General features: G+C 38.7%; 1 protein-coding gene across 8 annotated transcripts in view; it reads right to left on the minus strand.

Annotated features, from left to right (window-relative positions):
* Positions 1–1,053: 1,053 nt before the first annotated feature.
* Positions 1,054–26,968, minus strand: part of THG1L (tRNA-histidine guanylyltransferase 1 like) — a 32,266-nt gene continuing 6,351 nt past the window's right edge. For 2 of the 8 annotated variants that reach the window (XM_049647889.1, XM_049647888.1), the window contains 6 exons: positions 21,266–21,493; positions 7,044–7,220; positions 5,899–6,068; positions 4,793–4,881; positions 3,557–3,664; positions 1,054–2,533 (listed from right to left, as the gene is read on the minus strand). In XM_049647889.1, the coding sequence (XP_049503846.1) occupies positions 2,372–2,533; positions 3,557–3,664; positions 4,793–4,881; positions 5,899–6,068; positions 7,044–7,220; positions 21,266–21,267 (708 nt within the window). In that variant the 5' untranslated portion in view covers positions 21,268–21,493 and the 3' untranslated portion in view covers positions 1,054–2,371. Of the gene's footprint in view, positions 2,534–3,556; positions 3,665–4,792; positions 4,882–5,898; positions 6,069–7,043; positions 7,221–7,486; positions 7,894–7,938; positions 8,157–21,265; positions 21,494–26,968 lie in introns of those variants that run through there. The other 6 variants (XM_049647884.1, XM_049647887.1, XM_049647890.1 and 3 more) reach the window with 6 other exon arrangements.

The following is a 26,968-nucleotide window of genomic DNA, read 5'->3' on the forward strand; positions in this document are numbered from 1 at the left end:
ATTTTTGCTTTTTGCTATTAAATGATAGTCTAGGGGTGCCTGGGTGGCTCAGTGGGTTAAGTGTCAAATCTTGATTTCCACTCAGGTCATGATCTCACAGTGAGACCAAGTGCTGCTGTTAGCACAGAGCCTGCTTGGGATTTTCTCTCTACACCTCCCCCACTCATGCTTGTTCTTTCAAAATATTTAAAAAATAAAATAAAGTGATAGTCTACACAGAAGGCCAGGTATTACCCTCTCATCCAGCACAGCCAAGGTGTTTCCAGTTACCTACAAGCCACACAAATCACTTTCCTAATTGCCACTTCCCTACCAAACTATCAACTAGTGTTAATTCTATACTAGTTCTTTTTGCGTATGTCTTAACGTTTCTTTAAGCTATGCAAAGCCCAAGAGAATGCATTCTTTACCTTAGAGAACACAATGAAAATTAACATACAACTGTGAAATATATGCTGGAACAAATACGTGTGGCAACAAAGAAACACCATCGCTACAGGTTAAGTTATGGCAAGAGTATGAAACATACATACCTTTGCTCAAAACTTCTGAGAACAAAAAACAAAGCTGTAAACTGCTGCTAATTCAACAAATGCTTGTCCCTCTGTCTTATGACAAAATTGAGCCTTTGTATCACATAACACCCACAGAAACCACATTTCTTTGGGTGGTTTTGTCCTGAAAGTTTGTACTTTAATGTCCACTTATCATGTACCATTGTTACATTCGCCAGTCCAGAGCTACATTACCTTATTGCCTGACTTGACCTATCACAGGATACCGACGGCCTTACAGCCCAAAGTGCCACAGATCACCCACCATAGGCATCAGAGGCCTTTGGGGTTAAAAATCAGATGAGCAAACCTCAAATCTTCATCGAGGCGTGCTGGAAGAAGAATGTAAAACAAGCATTCCAAGTAAATTTTTGTATGTAGAAGTCTGTGAACCACCACGGTGATGAAGGTATGTTTATCCTGGCTTATGTAAAGACATATATACAAAAGTTGAATTCACACACTGTATTTGTATGAGAAAAATAAGTGGAAACGTAGGCCAAGGGAGTTGAAACCTTTATTTTCTCAGAGATTTTTATCAATTACCAAACATGCACCATATTTCTTCCTGTGCAGTGAGTACATGAAGGGAAAAAAATGATTCCAACAGATGGAGTATCAATTAGCGGAGGATGAGACCAGCCGTTGCCTTCAAAAATACATTTTCTTCGTGGCTGTGAAGTCTGCAATGCAAGACCAGGCACTAAAATGTAGACTGCCTCTTAATTCCTACTAGAGCCAAACAATTTTCCTCTGAAATATGAAACCAGGACAGCAGGCAATGGGAGTTCTCTCACCACCTACCCCCACTTGAGGGGGACCCCTCGCTAGTGGTGGTTCTCGAAATTACTGCTGCTGTCCTCCGCTTTTCCTCCCCCGTCTGCAGCTGGAACTAACCCATCTGCAGCTGGAACTATTAGGTGTCCTCTGACACCTGCCACTTGTGACCCCAAGGGAAGTGCTAATTCAAATGCCAGTGTTCTGATTACATAGAGGCTACCTGAGAATCCTTTTCAGGAATCCAATAGGAAGGGGACTTTTAAAACTGAAGTATCTAGAAAAAATGGAGTAAATGCTTCTCCCTTCTTGTTCATTCATTCTCACACATTTTATTTCTTTCATGTATACACATAATTCCTTTTCTTTTTAGAAAGAGGTAAAAGTGGCCTTGGAAATACCCCTGGCAAGATGACGATCATGCTGACAACTCCACAAAATCAATCTATGGAATATTCATATAAAGACATCCAAACTACTACTCATTTGTTCAGCCAAAGGTGCCAACTTGGTAACTGGCACAAAGCGCTCATTCTCCCTGGAATTCCTGAATTCAGAGGCATCTGCAACCATCAACCCATTACTTATCTCCAGGTCAAAGTACACGGGTAAGAAAGGTGGCTTTAAAGGTCAGTGGATTCTGTAGTTAACAGGTGGCTGAGAGTAAAGTTTAGGTTCATCATCTACCATAGGTGGAAAGAGCTGGACACTTTTTTTAAGATTTATGCCACAATGTAAAAATGATTCATTCTGCAAAGCATAAAGTAGTTCTTGCTTTATAAAAATAGGACCACAATTTTTTTTTTTTTTAAATGCACTTCTACAGAAGGAACCATGTTCCAATACTGCAAAAAAAATGTTCTACTTAAAGCAGAACAAGATAACCACCCCCATACATCCCTTCTTTTCCTGGTCCCTTTCCAATCAGTCATGTTATTCCTGGCACACTGTTCTTGGTAGTAAGGATCCTAGGGCCACCTGCTGCCAGGAAACTTAGGGGTCTTGCATGGTTAAGCATGCCAGGACTGAAAAGCAAAGGATCAGCTGTCTTCATCTAGGATCTCTGGATGTTCCTTCCAGAAAGCATCCCCAATAATATCGCAATATAAAGGCACTGGCTTAATCCTGGTCCGAGTCACCGCCATCTTTTTTCCTTCTATTTCTGCTGGCAGCTTGACTTCTTTTGTTGTGACTTCACCCACCTACAGATAAAAGTTAAAATATTAACACTGTTAATTGAGTTTGGGAGAGTAGAGGGGGATATGCAGGAAGTTGACTTATATACTTCCAACAAATATTTGTCAGGTAGATACACAAATACATATCTCAACATACATGAATTTGTTTAAAAACTTTTAAAAAGTTGCTACATTCTGAAAGGAGGTCTTAGGAACAAAGGAGTAATTCCATGTTCCTTATTAACAATAAATATAGAATTAAAGGTTTTTTGTTTTTGTTTTTGTTATTTTGCTTCTCTCATCTGCATGAAGAAGTATCCAAGTCTGTGCTAAAGAGCAAATGTGGTTTTAAAATACTAATAAGCTGAAGCTGCCAGTGGGGAGGACTAATTCTTAAGGTACCCCTTAACACCCGAAAACATTCATTAAAAAAAAAACAACTAAATGTAAGGAAATAAATTTAGAGAAGTCATTATGCTCAGAAGCTGGCACAGAGAGAAAATATTGGTAAAATTAAGAATTTAGGTAAAGGTACAGAATATTAAAGTATGAATATCTAGGGAATCTCAAGAACATTCTCCAAGTGGTAGAACGCTCATATACAATGTTTCCCTATGCCTCATATTATAGTTGTCATGGGACGGGTGGACCACTTAATGATATTATCCAGTGTGGAAGAAAGTATTTTTTAAATGTTATATGAATGCAAAAATCCTTCTGTCTGCAGTGTACTCTGTTATGGGGTTTTATTTGATTTGGAGAGCTTATGACACAGGAAAATAAATGAAGTAATTCTAAAATCTGTGATTCTGCTTATAAAGAGAAATTCCAGACAACAAAGATCACTAACAAACTGACAAAATTAGTAGCACTGACTGACAAAAAAAGCATCCAAAATAATATATAGTATCTCATTTAAAAAAGAGCTAATTCATGTTAATCAATGGAGTCACATCCTTATACATGTGGTAGGGGACACAAAGTTTGGGATGGGCACAGGCTCTCTTCTTTCTGACCTCCATTTTAATTTGGACACAACAGCATTACCTTCTGCCATATCAACACAGTCCCTTTCCTATACATCAGTGGCTCATTATTGTAGTTGATGTTGAATTCAGAAAACAAAATCTCATTCTTGTCTGCTGCAAGAGTTCCCTGAGAAAATAAAAAAGATATAAAAAGATTTTTATGTCTGCTCTCTGCCCTCACCCTACCTATCCATTCCACCCTCTATCTAAATTTCCACAAACAAAAAAGTGGAAGGGTTTTACCAAATATCTTATAGATACTAATGAATTTCAACTGTAAGAGCAGTTTAAATCTTATTTAGATGTCTAAATTCATAAAACTGTCTTCTATAGCAAACAATTGGCTTCAAAAGTCATAACTGGGATGGGGTGACAGGAAAGAGTACTATTCTGTACTACGTAGTGTATGTTATCTTATTTGACCCTCATTACCATCTCCATTTTAGAGAGAACTCTGAAGCTTAGAAAGATTATATAAATTGCCTAAGGCCAAAAGCTGCTTTTATTCTTATAAGAATCAAAATCTAAGCTCTTCCAAACTCGGGATAGATCTACCAATATGCCAATTATTACTGCTATCTCTAAATCTTCACCATTACTGTTAATGACAAACATGTATTGTGTAATTATAATGTGCCAGGCATTATATTAAGAGCCATAACAACACATCACCTCATTTCAGTTAGTCATCCCACAAGTAGCACTGGTCATCTAATGATGAACGCCAGTGTTTATTATGGTTTCTGTGCTTCATGCCATTTAATTCTCACAATAAACCTATGCAGTGGGAACTGTTACTTCTTACATCTTACCTATAAAGAACTAAGGCAGAGAGGATAAAATTAAATTGAAGTCCCCGAGTACAATTATTTGACTTCCAAAGCCTATACTCTTAACAATACACGCACCCAGCAGGGAATGACAATGATAAAGATGCCAAGTGGGACTGATGAAAAAGAGCATGTGCCCTGTCTAAAGAAGGCGACCAATATGCAGCGCCAGCCACGCACTACCACGTGGGAATGTAGAGCCAGTGTCGCCAATTCCACTTTCTAGCTGAGGACACTAAGACTCAGGGAGAAGCAGTAACTCATCTGGGGTCACAGAATAAGCAGGTAGCAGAGCTGCTACTAGTAAGATCTTTATATCCTTTCAAACCAAAACAGTAGAGAGCTTTAAAAGAATACAAAATGGCATGGGAGAGTGTACAGAAAACCAACCCCAGGTGAGTATTAATGCAGTTAAGACCTTATACCTGTAATCTCTCTTGGGCTTGTACTGGTGTTAGTCCAGACTGTTGTACAAGTGCCCAGAAAACTGTATTATAAAGATTATTGACGTGACCTGTGAGGAGAAAAGAGTAGCACTGTTTATACAGATATGATCTTTATGCAACACTCGTGTTTCAAAGAACAGTAAAACTCCACCTCTCTGGGGCACCTGCGTGATTCACTCAGTTAAGCATCTGACTTCGGCTCAGGTCTCACAGCTTGTGAGTTCGAGCCCCACATTGGGCTCTGTGCTGACAGCTCGGAGACTGGAGCCTGCTTCAGATTCTGTGTCCCCCTTTCTCTCTCTGCCCCTCCCCAACTCTCTCTCTCTGTCTCAAAAAATAAACATTAAAAAAAAAAATTAAAAAAAAAAAAAAAAAAAGAACTCCACCTCTCTCCTCGAAAGGAGAGAGATCTCGGAGACATTTAGTGATTTACCCAGAACCATACACTGGGAAGATGGGGGGGAAGTGGTCAAGTATAAACAAACTTATTACCTAAAAGTTTTATTCTCTCATTTCACTTATGCTGTGTATAAACTGGTTAACTTACACATTAAACTTAGGAATACTTTCAAAGTTATTTTAGATTAATCCTAGCTCTTTTCCAGTTTTTCTGGGAAAATCAAGATACACCAAATAAGTAAGTCTCACAAACATGTCATCATAGTTGTGTAAGGCAGGAGTCACAATTCAAACACCCACTGAGGCCACCATGAACATAAATGCATAAAGCAGAGTAGGTGACCCATGGGGAACAAGAGAGAATGGTACAGTTTATGGCACATTGGCTTCTGTGTGTGTGTGTGTGTATATATATATAAAGGCAGCAGTCACTACATAGGTAATATCTAATACTAAGTGGGAATGTAGACCTAGTATTACCAGGTCTCCTAATTTTTCCCAAAAAAACTGGAAATCGGGAACATTTACATGAATCTCCCAATTTTTCAATTGTTTTCAACTAATTAAAAAAATACAAAATACTGCATTCTAAACAAAATACACATGTGCCAAACCTGTATCAAATCACCACCTCTAATATATGGAACTGGTGGTTTAACTACATCTGTTTATTTGGTTTCACTTACAATCTGCTTGCCGCCAACTGAGGTAGTCCTTTAAGGTCTGGTTGTTAGGATACACTATGACTCTTCCATCAAAGCCTGGGGGATACAGAAGGGGCTGGTCCTCAAAGTAATCTCGCCAATAAAACACATAGCTGGAGGCAAACTGGGAAGCCACATGGGTCATGAACTTACTTGCAGAAGTAAGGCACGTTGGGTGGAGCAAGAAAAAAGAAAATACATGATATTAATTCAAAACCATGATAGAGCCTGTGTGTGCAACAGAGTGATTATACAAAGTGTCCAGCAAGCCAAGAGATAAAATGTGCTGGGCCAAGAAAAACTAAGCAGCCCGCCTCTCTTTCCAGTCCAATAAGTAACTTACTAATACTGAATTTTTGTATGTAGGATGTTATGTGAATTTATGGTTCAAGAGGGTTTTTGTGTGTGTGTTTTTTTTTTTAGCCTTGGAAGGAAGAGAACCATTGTTTTTAAAAAGGCAATTCATATATGCTTTGTTTTCTGTGAGAGTTTCGATATATTGCCAAATGAAATATCAAATTTGTCTATTTTGAGATCCTTCTTAATTAAAAATTTAAGCAATATTGTAAAGCACATATAGGCTGTTCTTGGCTAAAGCCAACCTAGGAATTATTAATATTATTATATTCTAACGGTGTCTGTTTCTAGTCTTAATGTTCAGTGCCAGATCTATGTAGAAGCTAAGGTGATGAGGAATGAAGCAGAAAGAATCAGATAAAGAGGCTTATGTAATGCTCACATAAAAGATAAAAGTACAGGGGCGCCTGGGTGGCTCAGTCGGTTAAGCGGCCGACTTCAGCTCAGGTCATGATCTCACCGTCCGTGAGTTCGAGCCCTGCGTCGGGCTCTGGGCTGATGGCTCAGAGCCTGGAGCCTGCTTCTGATTCTGTGTCTCCCTCTCTCTCTGACCCTCCCCCGTTCATGCTCTGTCTCTCTCTGTCTCAAAAATAAATAAACGTTAAAAAAATAAAAATTAAAAAAAAAAGATAAAAGTACAACAGTCTAAACAGGAAATATACATTCTGCAGTTGGAATATTCCATCTGCAGTCTGTAAGGCACCAATTAAAAAAAGCAAAAACCAAATGCTGACAGGAAGTATTCTCAAGGAGCTAGGACATGGAATTACCTGGCTCTTCTTTTAAACCAATTGCTTTTCCGCTTGAACACAAAGCTGTACTCATCACTCTGTCCATATGCAATCACAATATCCTCCAGTTCTGTCATTACAGTCTGGGCACATTTGGTCATCAGGTGGAGAGCACGGCTGTCATTAGGTTTTGCAAAGTTGTGCTTCTCAGCAAACCTTTATAGAGGGAAAAGGGCATGAATGGAAGAGAGCTTACAACCTGACTTATTTAAGAAGTCTACTTTGTTCTCGCCCTGACCGAGAAAAAGGGGCATAATTGCTAAGTCTCCATTCCCTGTTCTGCGAAACGGAGATAAAGTATACTTACTTCACAGGACTGTTGTGAAGATTAGAGGGAGGTAAAAAATATACTATGCCTGGCTCCTTGGAAATGCTCAACAAGTGATAAGAACCATTATTAAAATAATACTTTTAAGAATTACATTCCCATCTTTCTGTTACATTTCTTTTTTATTTTTCCTCCCGCGTATGGCTAGTTACTGATAATCAAAGAACATATAAAGTATTGCCCACAGCAAGACCTAAAAAGGTCTCTAAACAGTCTGCCTTCAAATATAACTAACTAAATAGCCGGGCAACTGGCTGAAGAGCTGAAATGCTGCACCGGGGACTGACTTTTTCCACCAGGGACTTGCTAACAGGTCTCAGCTCGAGGGCGCCGCAGGCCAGCTGCTCCTCACAAAAGCACTCGGCCTCAGTTTAACTACTCAGACCACGCCTTCAAGCACCTGGTAGCTAGCGCGTACGGCGAGGCTCAATGCCGCGCGCTCATTGGCTGTCACGTTACCCGGTAACCAAGAGCTGCCGCCACAATTGGCGTTCCATTCCCCGGAAGCCCTGGGGCACCTTGCTGCCTCAAACCAAACTCGCTCACCGATGGAAATTCCTGCCGTCCAGCCGCACCACCACCCAACAGTGGGCCAGGCAGGTGTCGTCAGCCTCGAAGTTCCGCACGTACTCGAACTTGCTCTTTGCCATGGCCGCCCCCAATTTCAAGCACCGTCTCAGAGTAACGGAAGTGACGGCCCAGCAGTCGCGAACTTTCACATTGCATGCGGACCACATTCGCCCCGCGGAAGGTGAAGGACCAAGAAAGCCTCGCCCCGGAAGTTCCTGTGTCTCTTAGTGGCCGCTCTAGCTGTAGTGGAGGACCTCATCTCTCTCGCCTCTCCTTGTAGTTCTTAATCCACTTCCGGGCGTGTAAGAAGCGTTCCGTTGTACCTTTCGTACTGCACACGGTTGTCAGATTTTTCTCCTCTGTCATGCAGCAAGTCACTCTCACGAAGTGAGATTTTGTAAAAATTTTCTTTCTGACCAAGTTTGAAGGTTTAGTTGTGATTTTTTTTCTTTCTAAATAGCATTTATTAACTTGCAGAAAATGTGGGATATACCGGAAAATATAAGAAAATACTTCCTATTTCCCCTCTCCCTTCAAAGCATTGTGAATGGTTTCTTCCAGTCACTTTTCTTTGTATTTGTATTTGTACACAGGGAACACACAAAATTGTAATCATACACCTATGCCATTTTTGTATTTTCCACTTAAACCTTGAGCATTTTCCAATGTCATCAAATATTCCAAAGGGTGATTTTAAAAAGAAAAATAGGCTTTTATTCTGACACATGGGCCTACTAAATTAATTTACTCAACTTTTGCACGAAGACCCAACCTTTAATTTCTTTTTGCTGGTAGATAATAGTAACATTAAACCCTAATATTTTTTTATGATGCTTTATGATTTATAAAGCTCTTTTGAATTCAGTACTTATTTTTTTATCCTCAAGAAAAATTTTCAAGTAATATAAAAGAATATATGATGAAGTCTCTCACTGACTCCTAACTCTATACTTCAGACAATGGCTGTTGCTAGTTACTTGTATATCCATCCAGGAGTAGATAGAAACATATATCTACATCTGTATCTAAATCTCTCAAACTGTTTGAAGGCAACATGAAGAAAGGAAGGATGTGAATGTCATGAATTTATGCCCTGGCTCTGCCACAGATGGACTATGTGACCTAACATAAGTTACTTTTTTTCTCAGATTTCCCCTTTGTTAAGAGAAGACACCAATTCTTCCCTTGCTACCCTCTAAAGTTATTGTGTGAGCATTAGAGAACATGATGGCTAGCATTTGTGGTATGGATGTACAGACACACTGGTATAATAATATTCCAAGGTGATGTTAATTTGCAACCAAGATCAGGAAGCACTTAGAGGAACAGGTTAAAACACACCAGGAGGAAATAGACAAACTCACAATGTAGAATCTTATATAAGATTACTGACCTGACTTCTTAAAAATATAAGTTTCATGAAGAATAAAAAAAGAAAAAATGAAAGGAAGGAAGGATGGGAAAAGGTAGGACACTGTTTCAGAATGAAACAGATTTAAGAAACATAAAAACAAAATACAATGTGAAAATCTGGAATGTATACTGGCCCCAAAAATATTAAAGGTAGTTCTAAATCCACTGGGAAAACATGCAGTTAAAAACAGCTCTAGATTTCAGTGGTTTACAAACAAACATTTATTTCTTGCTCAAGTCACTCATAGGTTTCTGGCTTGGCTACTGCTGTGCTCCAGGCAGATGTTCTGATTTACGTGTCTTCTTATTCCAAAACTCAGTCAATGATTCAAAAGGCTTTTGCACCATAGAGGAACATCTTGCTGCTCACATTATGTTTGCTAAAGCAGCATAACAACGGAGTCAAGTGCAAAGATTGCAGGGCAGGGATGTATTATCTTCCCACAGGGAACAGAAAAGTGAATAATTTTGAACAATAATGCAATCTACTGGAACTGTTCATTAGTTGATGTTAGGGAATTATTGTTAATTTTAGTGGCACAATAATGGTAGTGTGCTTAGGCAGGAGAATAACTTTATTTTTAGTTTTTAAATTTATTTTTAAAATTTACATCCAAGTTAATTAGCATATAGTGCAACAATGATTTCAGGAGTATTTTCCTTAATGCCCCTTACCCATTTAGCCCATCCCCCCTCCCACAACCCCTCCAGCAACCCTCAGTTTGTTCTCCATATTTATGAGTCTCTTCTGTTTTGTCCCTCTCCCTGTTTTTATATTATTTATGCTTCCTTTCCCTTATGTTCATCTGTTTTGTATCTTAAAGTCCTCATATGAGTAAACTCATGTGGTATTTGTCTTTCTCTGACAGATGAATTTCACTTAACATAATACCCTCTAGTTCTATCCACATAGTTGCAAATGGCAAGATTTCATTCTTTTTGATGGCTGAGTAATACTCCATTGTATATGTACGTATGTATATATATATATGTGTGTGTGTGTGTGTGTGTGTGTGTGTATACATATATATATGTATATATATATATGTATATATATACACACCACATCTTCTTTATCCATTCATCCATCGATGGACATTTGGGCTCTTTCCATACGTTGACTATTGTTGATAGCAGTGTTATGAACATTGGGGTGCATGTGTCCCTTTGAAACAGCATACCTGTATCCCTTGGATAAATACCTAGTAGTGCAGTTGCTGGGTTGTAGGGTAGTTCTATTTTTAATTTTTTGAGGAACCAGCAGGAGAATAACTTTAATCTTAGAGGATATCTGAAGAAAAAGTGGCAAAATATTAACATTTACTGAATCTAGGTGTAGCCATATGGGTATTTATTATATTATTTTTTCTATTTTTCTACATGTTATGTGTTGTGTCACCCAAAAAGATATGTTGAAGTACTAACCCAAGATACAGTGATGTAACTTTATTTGGAAATAGGGTCTTTGCAGATATAATCAATTAGGATGAGGTCACTAGGGTGGGGCCTTAATCCAATATGACTAGTGCCCATATGAAAAGAGAAAACAGAGGCACACAGAGGAAGACCACCAAGTAGAGAAGAAGCCAGAGATTTGAGTGATGCATCTATAAGCCAAGGAAGGCAAAGGATTGCCAGCCATCATCAGAAGCTAGGAGAGAGGTGTGGAAATGGGTGCCATCATTATTCCCATTTTAAAGATGTGGAAATTGAGTAGAGAGAGGTCCAGTAATTTGCCTAAGGTCACAGATCCAACAGGTGGTGATGCAAGAATTCCAAACTAGGGGTGCCTGACTGACTCAGTTGGAGGGCATGCAACTCTTGATCATGAGGTTATGAGTTCAAATCCCACATTCGGCAAAAAGTGCGCACACACACACACACACACACACACACACAAAGAATTCGAACCAAGCATTTTAACTACAAAGCCCATGTTTTTAGCTACTCCTCAGTATTATCTCCCCTTCTCTCTCTCTCTGTCTTCATTCACCAGCTTTACAATAGTTTCTGCCTGTGTCAACCCAGCAGAAATCAACCAATTCAGTACTTCACTGAGTCTTCAAATCAAAAGGTACATGAACATCCAATCCCTTAATTCTCAAACATAATTTATTCATATACAGCCTTTGTGAATTTTGTCATTCCCATATACTACCTTAGTTAGAAATATTTTTCTTTATGCCAATTCTCTTCATTTTAAATCTTTTTATTGGAAATGAACATACACGTGCAAAAGTACACAAAACATGATGTAACCAGTACTCAGTCAAGAAAGAGAACATTGTCAGTTGCCAGGAATCCATATCAATTATTATTACCTCTCCTTTCCAGAGCTAATGGCCTTCTTAACATCTATAACTTTTTTATGTTCATTTTTTAAAGTTATCTCTCTGCCCAACATGGGGCTCAAATTCACAATCCCAAGATGAAGAGTTGCATGTTCTACTGACAGGCAGCCAGGCACCACAGTTATGTTTGTTTTTGGACATTACATAAATGAAATCTTGCAGTACATATTCTTTGGCATCTGGTCTCTTTGGATCAACATTATGTTTGGAAGATTCAACCAAGTTGCAGAGTGTAACTGTAGTTCATTTATCTTCATTCTTCCATAGTATCCGATTGTATAACTATACCAGTTTACCCACGGTATTATTGAATAGATATTTATATTGCTTCCATTTTGGGAGTGATTATGAAAAACACTACTCTGAACATTCTTGTACATGTCTTTTTGTGTACACATGCCTGAATTGGGTATATACCTAAGACTAGAATTTCTGTGTCATGGAGAATGCATCTGTTCACTTTTGGTCAATAATGTCATACTTTTTCCAAAGTGTTTTTACCAATTTCCATTTCTCCAAATAGTATGTGACTTGCTCCATATCCTCACCAACACTTGATATTGTTAGTTTTCAAAAAGATTATGCTGCATCATTCTAACTTATATGTAGTAGATGTTTCAAGGAGTATATTTCCATGATGATTAACAATGTTTAACATTTTTTCTTACACTTATTGGCCACCTGGATATCCTTTATTGTAAAGTATGTGTTCAAGTCTTTTGCACAGTTTTTCACTCACTATTTAATACTTCAATTAAGTATTTGAAAGAGAAATTATTTGAAAGAGAAATTATCTGAAAGAGAAATTCTGTCATTACCATAAATGGAAAATTAGCATCACATGTCAACAATAGAGGGTGACAATATATTAAGATAAATGCAATTCCAGGATAATGCTCATGCTTTGTGGTAGGATTTTTTGTTTTCTTTTTCATTTTGCCAACAACGAAAAGGAAGCACTGAACATTGCCAGACATTCTCAAAGTCATTCACGAAGCTAGTTGCAAAACTTGATTTGATTCAGAGTTCCCTTTCCCTTCCAATGACTGATAAAAACCTGGAGAAGAAGGGACAGGTCAAAAGCCATAACAACTCTCCTGAGGTCTCCCCCAGGTTTATCAGTTAACACCAGGGACCATTCATTAAATATCTACTCTGTGCCAGGTCCTATGGTCATATATTAGTCACATTGCTTTGGCTATCTGATTTATTCTGCACAGTTGTTCATTGAGGGTGGGTTTTCCAGCGTTGGTGTGTGGCTTCTACCCTTGATAGCTGGAGCTCCAGCCATTATATCTATGTTCCAGGAAGGAAGAAGGACAAACGGGAAGATAGCAAAGCTCATACCTCCAAACCAAATCACGTCTCTTTATCAGGTTTTTACTAAAGCTGCACAACTTCTGCGTATATATTTTGAGCCTTCCTCATCTGCAGTGGAGCCTGGGAAATGTAGTTCTTTTAGCTGGGCACTTGGCCATCTCCAATAATATAGGATCTTTCTTTCTTTTCAAAAAAGAAGGGAGAATGCTATTGCACGGGCAACTGGAAGTTTCTGCCACAAAAGCCACTAGGGGTTATAAAGGGGTAGCCTAACAGGCCCTGCACCCTGAACTCTAACTCCCAGCCTGCTCCCCCTACCTCCCTCAGCCACTTTATAAAAAAAAAAAAAAAAAAAAAATCAGGGCACCTCAGTGACTCAGTTCAGTGTCTGAATCTTGATTTTGGCTCAGGTCATGATCTCAGAGTTGTGGGATCCAGCCTCACATCTGGAGTCTCAGGTCTGGGAGAGGAGCGGGGGGGGGGGGGAAGAGGGAGGAGGGGGAGGAGGGGAAGGAGGAAGAAGAGGAAGAGGAAAATGAGGGAGGAGGAGGAGAAAAAAAGAAGGAGGAGGAGGAGGATGAGAAGAAGAAGAGAAAGAGGAAGAGGAAGAGGAGAGGAAAGAGAGGGCAAGGGGGAGGGGGCAAGCGGGAGGAGGGAGAGATGGGTGAGGAGGGGAGAAGGAGAGGAAGAGGAAGAGGAAGAAGGAGGTGGAGAAGAGGAAGAAGGAGAAGGAGAAGGCAGAGAAAGAAAAAAAAAAAGACAGATGATTGGTTGGAAATTCCAGGGGAGATGTTACATTCTTCCCTCCCCATACTTCCCTCCACCACCTGCCTTGAGTTCCCCCACTTCCCATCCCCAGAATAGGTGGGGGAACTCGAAGCAGGGGGTGGAGGGAAGTATGGGGAGGGAAGTTGGGGGAGGCTTCAAAGGCAGGCAAGAAAGGAGTACTAGTTCCTTACTTACCAGCTGGGGACCTGAAGAATTCTCCTGATACTATCACTGTAGCAGGATATCAGGAGAGTTACTTGGAGGTCCTGATAAGTATCCCTCTCTTGCTCCCCTTGAGTTTTGGGTATATGTGAATGTAGAGACCAGTGACTACACCATATTTGGAGGTTTCTGGAGCAGATTAGGCCAGTGTATGAGAAGGATCAGCAATGAGGTATGCCTGAAAAAATGACAGAGATACCTAACTGCAGTCCCCCTCAGCCTTTGTGTGTGTGTGTGTTGGGGGGGGGGGTCATCATCATCACTGGTTCCATAAGAAGCAGCTCAGAGGTTGGGGTAAAGGGGGGACAGGAACTGGGAATTGCCTTGAGCCCAATGGGCAAGTAAAAGTCATCCCTCCTATAGAGGGTCTGAAGACAGAAAGAGCTGGAAGGACCAAGAGGAGCTATGTGTTCCTCTCTAAGGATCCTTGGAAGATCATCCTGGTGCTAAAAATGGCCCCAGGATAACCATGCACCATGCCAATGTAGGAAGAGAGAAGACTTCCCACCACAAGGTGGAAGGTCAACTATGTAAAAAGGCCTCTGCTTTGCCTACACCCCAACCCAGCCCTCAAAGGGAATTAAATTTTGAAAAGAGGAGGGTGATGCAGAGGATCTCAGAACAAGATTGTGGCTCCCACCTCCATTCCAGGTTGTTGGAGTGGGACCAGAATGAAAGAGCAGGGTCTTCCACTCTAAGCCCCTTCAGTAATAAGCATGGCCTGTACTGGGAGTGGGGTGGTGGGGGCACTTGTCACAAAAAGACAAATACTGTATGATTCTGGAAACTCAGTGAGGTACGTAGTCAAGTTCATACAGAAAATAGAATGATTGTTGCTAGGGAATAAAGGGAGTGGGGTAAAGGGAGTTATTGTTTAATGGATATAGGATTTCAATTTTGTAAGATGAAAAGAGTTTGGAGATTGGTTGCACAACAGTGTGAATGTATTTAACACTACTGAGCTGTACACTTAAAATGTTAAGGTGGTAAATTTTATGTTATGCATATTTTGCCACAATTAAAAAAACCTAAAATCTTGCACACAACAGATATTTGTAACCTAACTGGACAATCATTTCTATTTTTAAAAATTTCTATTACTTAGCAGATCACTTATCACTGAAGCTGACGAAATAAAAATAATTACCTTTGGTGTGGAAGTCATATTCCAATTTTTCTTCCCTAATGCTGACTCATTTCATTTGTACTAAGAGCTACATTATGTAAATGAAATTCAGGGTGGAAGGGGGTAAGAAGAAGGAATAATTTGTCTCTAAAGTCTCCTTTTCTGTTCTAAACCATTCTAATCAAATTTCTGGCTGGGAGTAATGTATACACTTCCAGGAATAGACCGCCTAGCTCTATCATGGTTTTGAGGCAGATAAAAATATCACTACATACCAGGATTTACATGGGTGTAAAGTTTAGAACTATTATTCTAGAATAAATTCATGATTACCAGGGCCTTGAAATTGCTATAATATATTTGCTCTGTATTTTGATATGTAGCTTACATAGGTCAGAGTGAATGGATTTTATTTTAAATAGTCATCAATTATGTCTTTAAATGGACATGTTTTGTCAACTACCTCGTCTTTCTCTACTTAGTAGAAGTTCCAGAAGTCATGAGGATCTGGTCACTGGAGGGCTTAGAAAAAGACATTAGGAAAACAGAAAGGGGGAATTAGATGTATGTTTCCTACTCCACTTGACCTTGTTACCACTTAATCCCACAAATTTACTCATTCATTAAACTAGTATTTCTTAATTTCCTACCATGTACCATGTTCACTGGGATGCAACAGCAAACAATACAGCTATGGTGCCTACACAATGGAGTTCACAGCAAGTTGAGGAAGACAGACCTTAAACAAAGAGTTTCACAAGTAACTGTTGGACTACATTGTGTTCAGTGTTGTGAAACACATTGAAGGCCCTGCCCTGACTGGGCAGCTGAGCATGGTCCATGAAGTTTTATCTGAGGAAGCAATATTTAAATTATGACCTGAATAATGAGATAAAAAGACAGCTTGCTTCATATGTTCCTGGAATTGTGGAATTGTTGAATTTAATGTTGAATAAACACTTTGCCAAAAGATTTTGCTTGTATAACATTTTGGAAAAGAATCCAGATTAATATGAGTTTCCATACCATGGATCAGCCATTTAAAAAACACATATTGGACACCTAAAATGTGTAAGGGCACTGGGCAAGGATATAATAAATAACAACAACAACAACAACAACAGTCATTTTAAAAAAATGCTTCCTAAGTGTAAGAAACTTAAGAGTCTCCAAACCATAGTCTCATACATTATTCTATTTTTTCCCTTTCAATGAGTCTGTGGGAGGCAGAACAATAATTCTCTCCATAAAAAAGGAAACCAACTTTGTGGGAACTGTTTAAATGATTTGTCCAATGTGTCATGGCTTCCAGAACCAGGATTAGAACCCAGTCCTTCTTTTTAAAAAAAATTTTTTTAATGTTTACTTATTTTTGAGAGAGAGAGAATACAAGCAGGGGAGGGGCAGAGAAAGAGGGAGACACAGAATCTGAAGCAGGCTCCAGGCTCTGAGCTGTCACACAGAGCCTGATGTGGGGCTCGAACCCACAAACTGTGAGATCATGACCTGAGCCGAAGTCAGACACTTAACTGACTGAGCCACCCAGGTGCCCCCTTAACTGACTGAGCCACCCAGGCGCCCCCTAGAACTCAGTCCTTCCAATGCCAAGTCTAAGTATTTTCCACTCTACCACCTTGCTTTGCTATGTTTTAAAGGAACAAACTATATAGCTGTTGTTTTTGCCTGCCCAGCATCCCTCTGTCTTATGGCAATGGCATCCCAACGGTCTTTCCCCCACCAGACCATTTGGTTTATGTGGAGAATACCCTATCTGACATTTGTTCCAGGGTAAGCACATGGTCAAGACCACGCTAGTGTCTCAGTGTGAGTTAGAAAAAGGCCCCCTCTCCTGCAGACATAGTTGTGCACCGGGCAGAGGTTTGGTAAGTGTTCTCCACACTGGATTTAAACCTCTGCTTGTCCTCTCTGTAGTGACCAACTTGCACAAATATGATGACCTCACCAATAACTGAGACATTACCAGTAAGGTTCAAAGATGTGCACCTAACCTAAGCCAGGTCATTGAGACAGTCTGACATTCTGCTAGAATGACTACGAAAATCAGATTCTCTTCCTATTAGAAATGCTATACTGGTGATCACATTGCCTTCAAGACAAAAGAGGCTGCCCATTGATTAGGCTTATACAAAAGGAAAAAAATCTGAAAAATACAGAAAACAACTTCTGATGACATTGAATTTAGCATTGCGCTTAGAGCCAGTGCACAGAGTGCTGCTCCTAGACCCTTACAAGTTCCTGGAGAGCAGGGACCTTGCTTAATATTTTTCAAAGCTGTATCCTCTGTGCCTGGAATAGTGCCTGGCACATAAGAAGCAATCAATAAATAACTGCTGAAAGATTAAGCCAGTAAGTTCCTTTTTTGTATATGAACTTGGATTTTTAGAAGCCTCAATTCATTGGGGGTGTAAATAAATAACTTCTTTTTTCCCAATAACTGCTCTCTCACCTTCTCCTTTATTCATGGTTAGCAATTCCCTTAAAGAATCTTGGCCAGATCCCATACTTCCCAGTAGGTGAAATGTATTAATGTTGGCATTAAAACGTTGGTCAAGAGCACTGTGCTCCTTCAAATGCAGGCCAACTCTCTCCCTCTCAGTCCTATTCTTCTGTCAACTCAGTGTGAAGAGATGATTATAGCAGGCCTGGTTCTGGCTTCTTTAGCAAGCCCTTCAGGGAGGTGGCTAGCTTAATAGGGGCTTATGAAACTCAGAGGTGGGCTACTTCACACTTAATGTTCTCAGCTTTCGGCCTTTGGTATAATTTAAGAACAACAGGAAAAATCACACCCAACATCTTATTTAGCAGTTTGAGTTGGATCAAAAGCAATTCACATAGGTGAGATGAACTTGAAAGAGAATAGGATGACCTTTGGATAAATTCAGGAGTATGAGTAATACATGAAGGTAGACTGAGGTACGTGAGGAGACTGACAAAGAGATGGAACGTACGGAGTGGAAAACAAACTACAAGAGACAACATCAGACTTGAGGATATCAGGCACTAGGTAAGGACTTAGCCTTGCTCTATCTAACAGTGTTTTAGGAAAATTAATCTGGCTATGGCATGAAGGGTACATGAAAGGGAAAAAAAAAAAAAACCCAGGGGAAGCTAGGCCAACAGAGAATCTATTTTAACATTTCAGATATGCAGTGCTGACTAAAAGGAAGACAGGGATGAAGAAACGGAAAAGAATTTGGCATCCATAAAATGTTCTGAGGTCCTAAATCACAAAGATCTTTAATCCTTTTTAGAAAAGCCAAGGCATTAAGATATCTTGAAATAATTACAGATATTATTATTGATACAGAGACAGAATCATGTTCAATGAAGTATAAATTCCACCATATAACTAGGAGTTATTTATAGGGCTGCATCTTGAATGTTCCATAATGATTTGGCCCTGAATGGGCCATAAGTTGGTAGTGAGTTGATACAGGCAGATATATTTCAATTTATTTTTTTCCAGTGACTGGGCTGCTTTACTGAAGAAAAGAATTTGAAATCTTCATGCCTATCTAAAAGTGGAATCTGGAATGTGAACTGACTTTCTATATAGCTTACACTGTTACTCATTCTTAAGTGATGGAAATTAAAGGTAAAAGAAAATCCAGTAAGTAATTTGCTTGGGAAGGATTATTTCCTAATCTGAGTTCAATGAGATCTTCTTTTTCATTTTAACAAAGGAAAAAAAAAACCTGCATAAAAAATACTACTACCCATGCTTAATTTTTATTACTGGTTCTGGCTAATTGGGGATCAAAAGTGGTTCCTAGAACACTCATACACAGAATTTCACCTCTAAATATTTCTGACATAGCTTGCCTCTGTTTCTGTGGAGAAACATAACATTGGGAAGAGAATTCAAAGGATTTCAGAGACTGAACCACACTGCATCACTGACACTGCATGCATTTATACCATTTAAGGAAATCTTCTCTCTGTGATATTTTGTTTATGAAGATCACTACTTAAGAACATGTTCTTAGGCAAAATCTCACAAATCATTTCCCCCTTTGACTCATCGTAGATGCAGTCTGGAAGTTACCTTCCTCTTTAAATTACTACATTTAAAAGTACAATTCTGTAATTATAGATTTTTAGGATGAGTAACTGCAATATAAATTAGGATCAGAGTAACTCTCTCTATATAAATATATCCAAAGTATCTTCACTCCTGAACTATATTTAGGCTTTGTTTTATACATGTTTGAAGATGAACATCATCTTTTCCATTTCCACACTGAATTTGGGCCAGATTTATCTTCATTTTCCCAGTCAACAGGCTTAGAATCCAAAATTTGGAATGATTGTTGGCTCTTCTCTGTTTTCCTCCAATAATAATGGTTAAAATGTTTACTAGATGCCAGATTATTTATTGAGCCCTTTACATAGAGCATTTAATAATATACTCCAAACAGTTCTCTTAGGTATATATTGTTGTTTATCCCCCATTTTATAGCCTTATAGAGATTAAATTATTTGCCCAAATCACATAGCTAGTAAATGGCATAGCCAGGATGGAAAGCCAGAAATGTAATGCCAGAGTTTATGTTCTTAACCAATTTTTCTACAATGCCTCCTAATAACATCATAACATTGGTTTATAGATTTATCCACTCAATTACTTACTAATTTATTTATTCATTGCATAATACTTCTTAAGCAGTCATTCTACAGACACTGTAGAAGTTGCTAGAAATTAAGAAAAGGTCCCTACACTAACAATTTCAGGAGAAAAACATGTTAACAAAAAATTAAAGTATATTACAAATGTTTAACAAATGCTATTTTCATTCCTTCTATCAATTTGGATGCTTCTTGTTGCAAATAACTAGGAGCCTGAATAATAGAAGCTTAAACAATACAAAAATTTACTTATATCCTATAGGGAAATTGAGTTTGGCAATTCCAGGGCCCATGCAGTGGCTCAATGATGCCATCGGGATTGGAACACTTTTAATACTTCTGCTTTACTGTCCACACCATATCAGAGAGATCTCTCCTCATGTTCACAAAATGGCTGCCATAGTACCAGACATCACGTTCTCACACTATAACATCTAAAGTGGAAAGGAAGGTGATGAACACAAAAAAACTTTCTTTGTACATCTGCTCTCTTTTCTACTAGGAAAAATGGTTTTCCTCAGAAGCATCCAATACACTGCTCCTTATGTCTCAGTGGAGAACCTGGGTCACGTGCTCACCTCTATACCAAGCTCAAGTAAGGGAACAGTACTTGGGACAGTGTCTTCTAAACAAAAGCAGGGTTTTGTTAGTAAGGAAAAAGGGAGAATGGTGGAAAAGTAGGCAATCGATAGTGTTTACCATATCCTTTTTCTAATATGAATGCCAAAACAGAGGTATATAGAAAGTGCTGTGAAAGAATAGATTAAAAAAATATTTTATTCTGCCTATGAGATCTAGAGATAGCTTTTTAAGGAATTGTACATTTCAGCTGAGTCTTGAAGGGTAGATGGAAGTGTACCAGACAAAGAACCAGGATCTCAGAATATCAGAGATAACAGACCTTAAAGAATATTAGAAAAAATTACACTGAACATGTACATCTCCTTCACAGTATTTTCCAATTCTGCCTCATTTCTTTCTATGACCTCTGCCTCTAGTCAAGTCAAAACCAACAGTGCTTGGGCCTCTTTGCTTTGGCCAATAGTGATTTTATGTGGTAGGAGGTCCAAGATAATAAAAATGCAAGAACCACATTTTTGCCAGCTGACCAAATGCTCTTTTGACCAAATAAGATAATAAAGGACACAGTATGTACACTGTGAGGGACCTCAAATATTTGTTCCTTTCCCAGCTACCTTTATTTCTCTTTCCATCTTTCTCTTTTATTAATTATCTTCCATTCTTATTTCAGAGAATGACAAAATTGAAAAGCTAGAATTTTGATTCTGCTGATAGTAATAAAATAGAAACTATAGGATACCATGTGATAGAGACCAAGGAGCCTCGCTTTTCCCTCTTTATTCAGGACAAAAATTATGTTACTAATCCTTTCTTATGTAACAAATTATCCTAAAACTTAGTGGCTTAAAACAGTAATAAGTATGTATTGTCTCACATGGTTTCTGTAAGTCTGGAATTCCGGAGTAGCCTAGCTGGGTGGTTTTGGCTCAGGGTCTTTCACAAGGTTGCAATTAACATGCCAGCTGGGTGTGTAGTCATCTGGAGGCTTGAATGGGATCAACTTATCTGCTTCCAACATAATTTACTTATGTGGCTGTTGGTGGGAAGTGGCAGTCCTCCCCACGTGGCCTCTTCATAGGGCTACTTGGTACATGGAGGCGGGCTACAGTAGCAGACAAAACATAGATTGTTAGATGAGTTAGGATAACTAAATATGAAGTGAACTCCAGTCCTTATTTTACATCACATATAAAGGAAAATCACACACAATAAAGACCTAAATATGAAAGGTAAGACTACAGAACTTAATGGAAGAAAATATAAAAGAATTCTTTGGAGAAACTTGAGGTGGGAAAATATTTTCATTTCCTTTTCCTTTTCTTTTTCCTTTTCCTTTCCTCTTCCCCTTTCCTTTCCTTTCCTTTCCTTTCCTTTCCTTTCCTTTATTTCTAGAGAAAGGGAGATAGTGTGTGAGTGGGGCAGAGGGGCGGAGGGAGGGAGAGAATCCCAAGCAGACTCCACGCTCAGCATGGAATCCAATGCAGGGCTCAATCCCACGACCCTGGGAACATAACCTGGGCCAAAATCAAGAGTCAGACACTCAACCAAATGAGCAACCCAGTTTCCCCAAGAAAATATTTCTTAAACAAGACTCTAAAAGCACAAATTATAGGGTAAAAAAATGATGGATGCAACTGCATTAAATTAAGGATTCCTGTTCAACAGAGGATATCAGAGATAAATGAACAGATGGGTCACACACAAGAAGATATTTGCAATGTTTGAAGATCAATAATAAATAAGGGACTCCTGTGGATCAACATGGAAAAAGCATGGAACAATAATAAAATGATAAATGATTTGAATATGCATAGTTATTAATTGAGAAGGCTAAAAGACTAGTAAGCTTATGATGAGATGCTCAGCCTTTCTAATGATCAGAGAAGTGCAAATCGAAACAGTAAGATACTTCTATACTCCAAAAAGATTGGCAAAATTTCTTGAATAAAACCAAGAGTTGGTAAAAAAGTAGAAAACAGGAAATCCTCGTGTGTGCCACTGCTATGAGTTTGAAGTCAAATAGACACCTGAGAGAGCAATCTGTTCATTAGTGAAGTGGTGTGTGTGCATTCCTAGAACCCAGAAATCCCACTCTTGGATGTGTCTGCACAGAAGATGTTGTACAGGTTTATGGGGGCATGTCCATGACAACACTGCTTGTGGTGGGAACTTGCTGGAGGCACCCTAGGAGTCCATCAGTAGAGCAATGCAGAGGTAACAAGTTCTTGACAGAATCCAGAATTCAGGAGCTCAGAACCAGATGTACCTATATGGCATGGACAGATATTTCTACAGATTTTTCTGCTTCACAAGGGTAGAAAGTAGATCAGTAGTTTCCAGGAGCTGGGGAAAGGAAAAATGGGGAGTAACTACTAATGGGTTTGAGGTTTCCTTTTGGGATAATGAAAATATGCCAGAATCAAATAGTGGTGATTGCTGCATACTAAAAAACACATACTAAACATATTAAAAACATACTAAAAACTACTAAATTGTACACTTAAAAAATAAAAGATCAGTAAACACATCCACTGGAAAAAATACAGATAACCCAGAAGAAATTTAAAAAATTATGCTAAATGAAAAAAAGAAACAAATTGAGTCTGTATCTAAGATGATATGTGTAAATTAAAAAACAAATACATGTATCCTCCAAACACTGTATATCACTCAATGATACATATATAACCAAAGATACACTAACTACGTTAAAGTGCGTGCCTGGGGGATGGGGGTGAGGGAAAACAGAATTGGAATGGGAATAGAAAATGGTGAATAAAGAAGTGTCATAAAATAATAAAATAAAACAGGAATAGGGACTTCAGTAGACAGACTAATGCCCCTCTAAAGACATCCATGTACTATCATCCTAGGAACATATAATTACGTTACCTTATATGGCAAAAGGAACTTTGTAGATATGACTAAGTTAACTATTTAAAAACAGGGATATTATCGTAGATTATCTGGGTGAGCCCAATGTAATCATAAGGATACTTAAAAGATGGCAAAGGGAGATAAATGAACCAGAGAAGATGATGTAATGATGGAAGGCAGGGGGCATGGAAGGTCAGAGTGATGCATTTGCTGGCTTTGAAGATGGAAGAGGTCCATGAGCCAAGAAATGTGGGCAGCCTCTCAACAGTGGGAAAATCAAGAAACAGATTCTTCCCTAGAGCCTCCAGAAGGAAAGCAGCCTTACTGACTTAGTTTTCGTCCCGTGTGACCTACTTCAAATTTCTGACCTCCAGAACTATAAAGTAATAAATTTGTGTTGCTTTAAGTCATTAAACTTATGGCTCCAACAGCAATAGGAAATTTACACAGGGACTTGCCCATAGCAAAGTTGATACTCTGCTGGAACTACAGAGAATAATGAACTCAATTATCTGTACTGAAAGTCCAAAAAGAAAAAAAATGTCCGTCTCCCCCCATAAACAATTAGTACTTGGTTCATTCTGTATTTGTTCTAAGAATTAGCATGTGGTGGCAATTCTAAACCTTAAAAAATTCTAAAATTTTTTAAATGTAAGTTTAATCAAATTCATTTCACAATTTTGTAAGGATAAAGAGGTACCCCTTTCTCACCAGTTACTATGGATATTTGGTTCCTGTTTGTATTAACTGCTTGGGCTGCCATAACAAAAAACACAGGCTGGGTAGGTTAAAAAACAGACATTTATTTTCTCACAGTTCTGGAGGTTAGAAGTCCTAGATCAAGTTCTGGCAGGGTTCATTCTTGGTGAGAGCTCTCTTTCTGGCTTATAGATAACTACCTTCTTGCCATGTTCTCATATGGCCTTTCCTAGGTGTGTTCTCAAAGAGGGTGGGCAAGAGAAGAGAGCTCTCTGGCTTCTCTTCTCATAAAGACACTAATCCTATTGGATCATAGCCCCAACCTTATGACCTCATTTAAATTTATTTAGTTCTGTAGAGACCCTATCTCCAATACAGCCACACTAGGAGTTAGGGCTTCAGCATTTGAATTTTGGGAGTCACAAACATTCAGTCTATAATACTGGTTTAGTGGATCCATTTTAAGTAATCTTCTTAGGACATTTTTGTGACCTTAGACAGTGTTGTTATTAATTTAAATTTTCTGTTAAAAAGATAAGCTGTATAGGGGCGCCTGGGTGGCTCAGTCGGTTAAGCGTCTGACTTCGGCTCAGGTCATGATCTCGCGGTCTGTGAGTTCGAGCCCCACGTTGGGCTCTGTGCTGACAGCTCCGAGCCTGGAGCCTGCTTTGGATTCTGTGTCTTCTCCTCTCTCTGCCCCTCCCATGCTCATTCTCTGTCTCTCTCTGTCTCTTAATAATAAATAATTTAAAATTTTTTAAAAAATTTTAAAAAAAGATAAGCTGTATAAGAGAAGAGAAATCATTTGTTTTATCTTCTGTTATGTTCCCAGTACCTAGTACAGAGCTTAGCACATTTTAGGGGTTCATTAAATATTTGCTGAATGAACAAATTAATCAGTCAGTGAATGGAAACTCTCCTCTAGGCTTTTAGTCAGTGACTGGTAGCAACCATAGAAAAGAACAGAGCTCAAAACGTTCTGCTGCATATTCTCTCTTATGAAAAGAGAAAAGAAATGGAAATGTATTAGTTTCCAAGGCTGTTTTAACAAAGTACTGCAAACTGGGTGGCTTAAAATAGTGGAAATTTTTTCTCTCATGGTTCTGGAGACTAGCACTTTGAAATCAAGATGGAGGCAGATTGATTCTTTCTGGAGGCTCTGTGGGAAAATCAGTTCAATACAGGACATTTCTCCAACGTAGACATAGAGAAGGCCAACAGGGGCACCTGGATGGCTCAGTTGGTTGAGCGTCTAACTTTGGCTCAGGTCATGATCTCGTAGTTTGTGAGTTTGAGCCCTGCACTGGGCTCTGTGCTGACAGCTTGGAGCCTGGAGCCTGCTTTGGATTCTGTGTCTCCCTCTCTCTCTGCCCCTGGCCCACTCACACTCTGTCTCTGTCCTCTCTTTCAAAAATAAATAAACATAAAAAACATTAAAAAAATTTTTAAAAAAGAAGATATAGAGAAGGTCAACAGACACATGAAAAGATGTTCAACATCACTCCTCATCAGGTGAATACAATTCAAAATTACAATGGAATATCATCTTACACCTGTCAGAATGACTAAAATTAAAAAAAAACACAAGAAACAAGTGTTGGCAAGGATGTGAGAAAAAGGAAGTCTTTTACATTACTGGTGGGAATGCAAACTGGTGCAAACACTGTGGAAAACAGTATGGAGGTTCCTCAACAAGTTAAAAATAGAACTACCCTACCATCCAGTAATTGCACTACTGGGTATTTACCTAAAAACAACAACAACAACAACAACAACAACAACAACAACTAACATGAATTCAAAGGGATATATCCACCCTTATGTTTCCTACAGATTTATTTACAATAGCCATATTATGGAAGCAGCCCCTAACCATCAACAGATGAAACAAAAAGGTGTGGTGTGATGTGTGTGTGTGTGTGTGTGTGTGTGTGTACACACACACAATGGAATATTATTCTTCCATAGAAAAGAATGAAATCTTGCCATTTTTAATGACATGAATGGAGCTACAGAGCATAATGCTAGGTAAAAAAGATAAATACCCTATTATTTCACTCATATGTGGAGTTTAAGAAACAAAACAAATGAGCAAAGAGAAAAAAAAGAAAGAAATAGAGACAAAACAAGAAACAGACTCTTAATTATAGAGAACAAACTGGTGGTTACCAGAGGGGAGGTGGGTGAGGGGATGGGTTAAACAGATGGTGGGGATTAAAGAGTACACTTCTCGTGATGAGCACTGGGTGATGTATGGAATTATTGAGTCACTACATTGTACACCTGAAAGTAACATAGCACTGTATATTAACTACACTGGAATTTAAAAATAACAGTAATTTTAAAATAATACATAAAAAATAAAATAATAAAATCAAATAATCTCTATTTTAAGTAAGCATGATTTCAGGGGAGCCTTGGTGGCTCAGTCAGTTGAGTGTGTGACTCTTGATTTCAGCTCAGGTCATGACCTCAGAGTCATGGCATCAAGCCCTGCCTCAGGCTCCCTGCTGAGCACGGAGCCTGCTTGGGGTTCTCTCTCTCTCTCTCTCTCTCTCTTTCTCTCTCCCCCTGTCCCTCCCCAGATCACACATGCACTCTTTCTCTCTCTCTAAAATAAAGACAATTAAATTTAAAAATTTAAATAAAAAGTATGATTTCAGATAAATTTCTCTAAGTGTTTAAGTGCTCAGATAAATACATATTCAAAAATATGTGAGATTACATTTTATGAAATGTAATACAATTCATTAAATGTAAGTTCATTGAAACTATAAGGAGGACAAACTGGCTCAACTACTGAATTTCAAATACATGTTTCCTTGTCCCAAGATGTAGCATTCCATAATATATTCCTTTAAGGTAAAGAAAAAGTTATTTAACTAAAGGATGAGACCATTAAAAAATAAAACAGATTGAAAGCGATAGTATGGGAAAAGGTATATGAAACAAACACTAACCATAAGAAAGCTGGAGAGGCTATATTAAAATAGACTTTAAG

The sequence above is a fragment of the Panthera uncia genome (genome assembly GCF_023721935.1).
Source record: "Panthera uncia isolate 11264 chromosome A1 unlocalized genomic scaffold, Puncia_PCG_1.0 HiC_scaffold_17, whole genome shotgun sequence".
NCBI classification, from domain to species: Eukaryota; Metazoa; Chordata; class Mammalia; order Carnivora; family Felidae; genus Panthera; species Panthera uncia.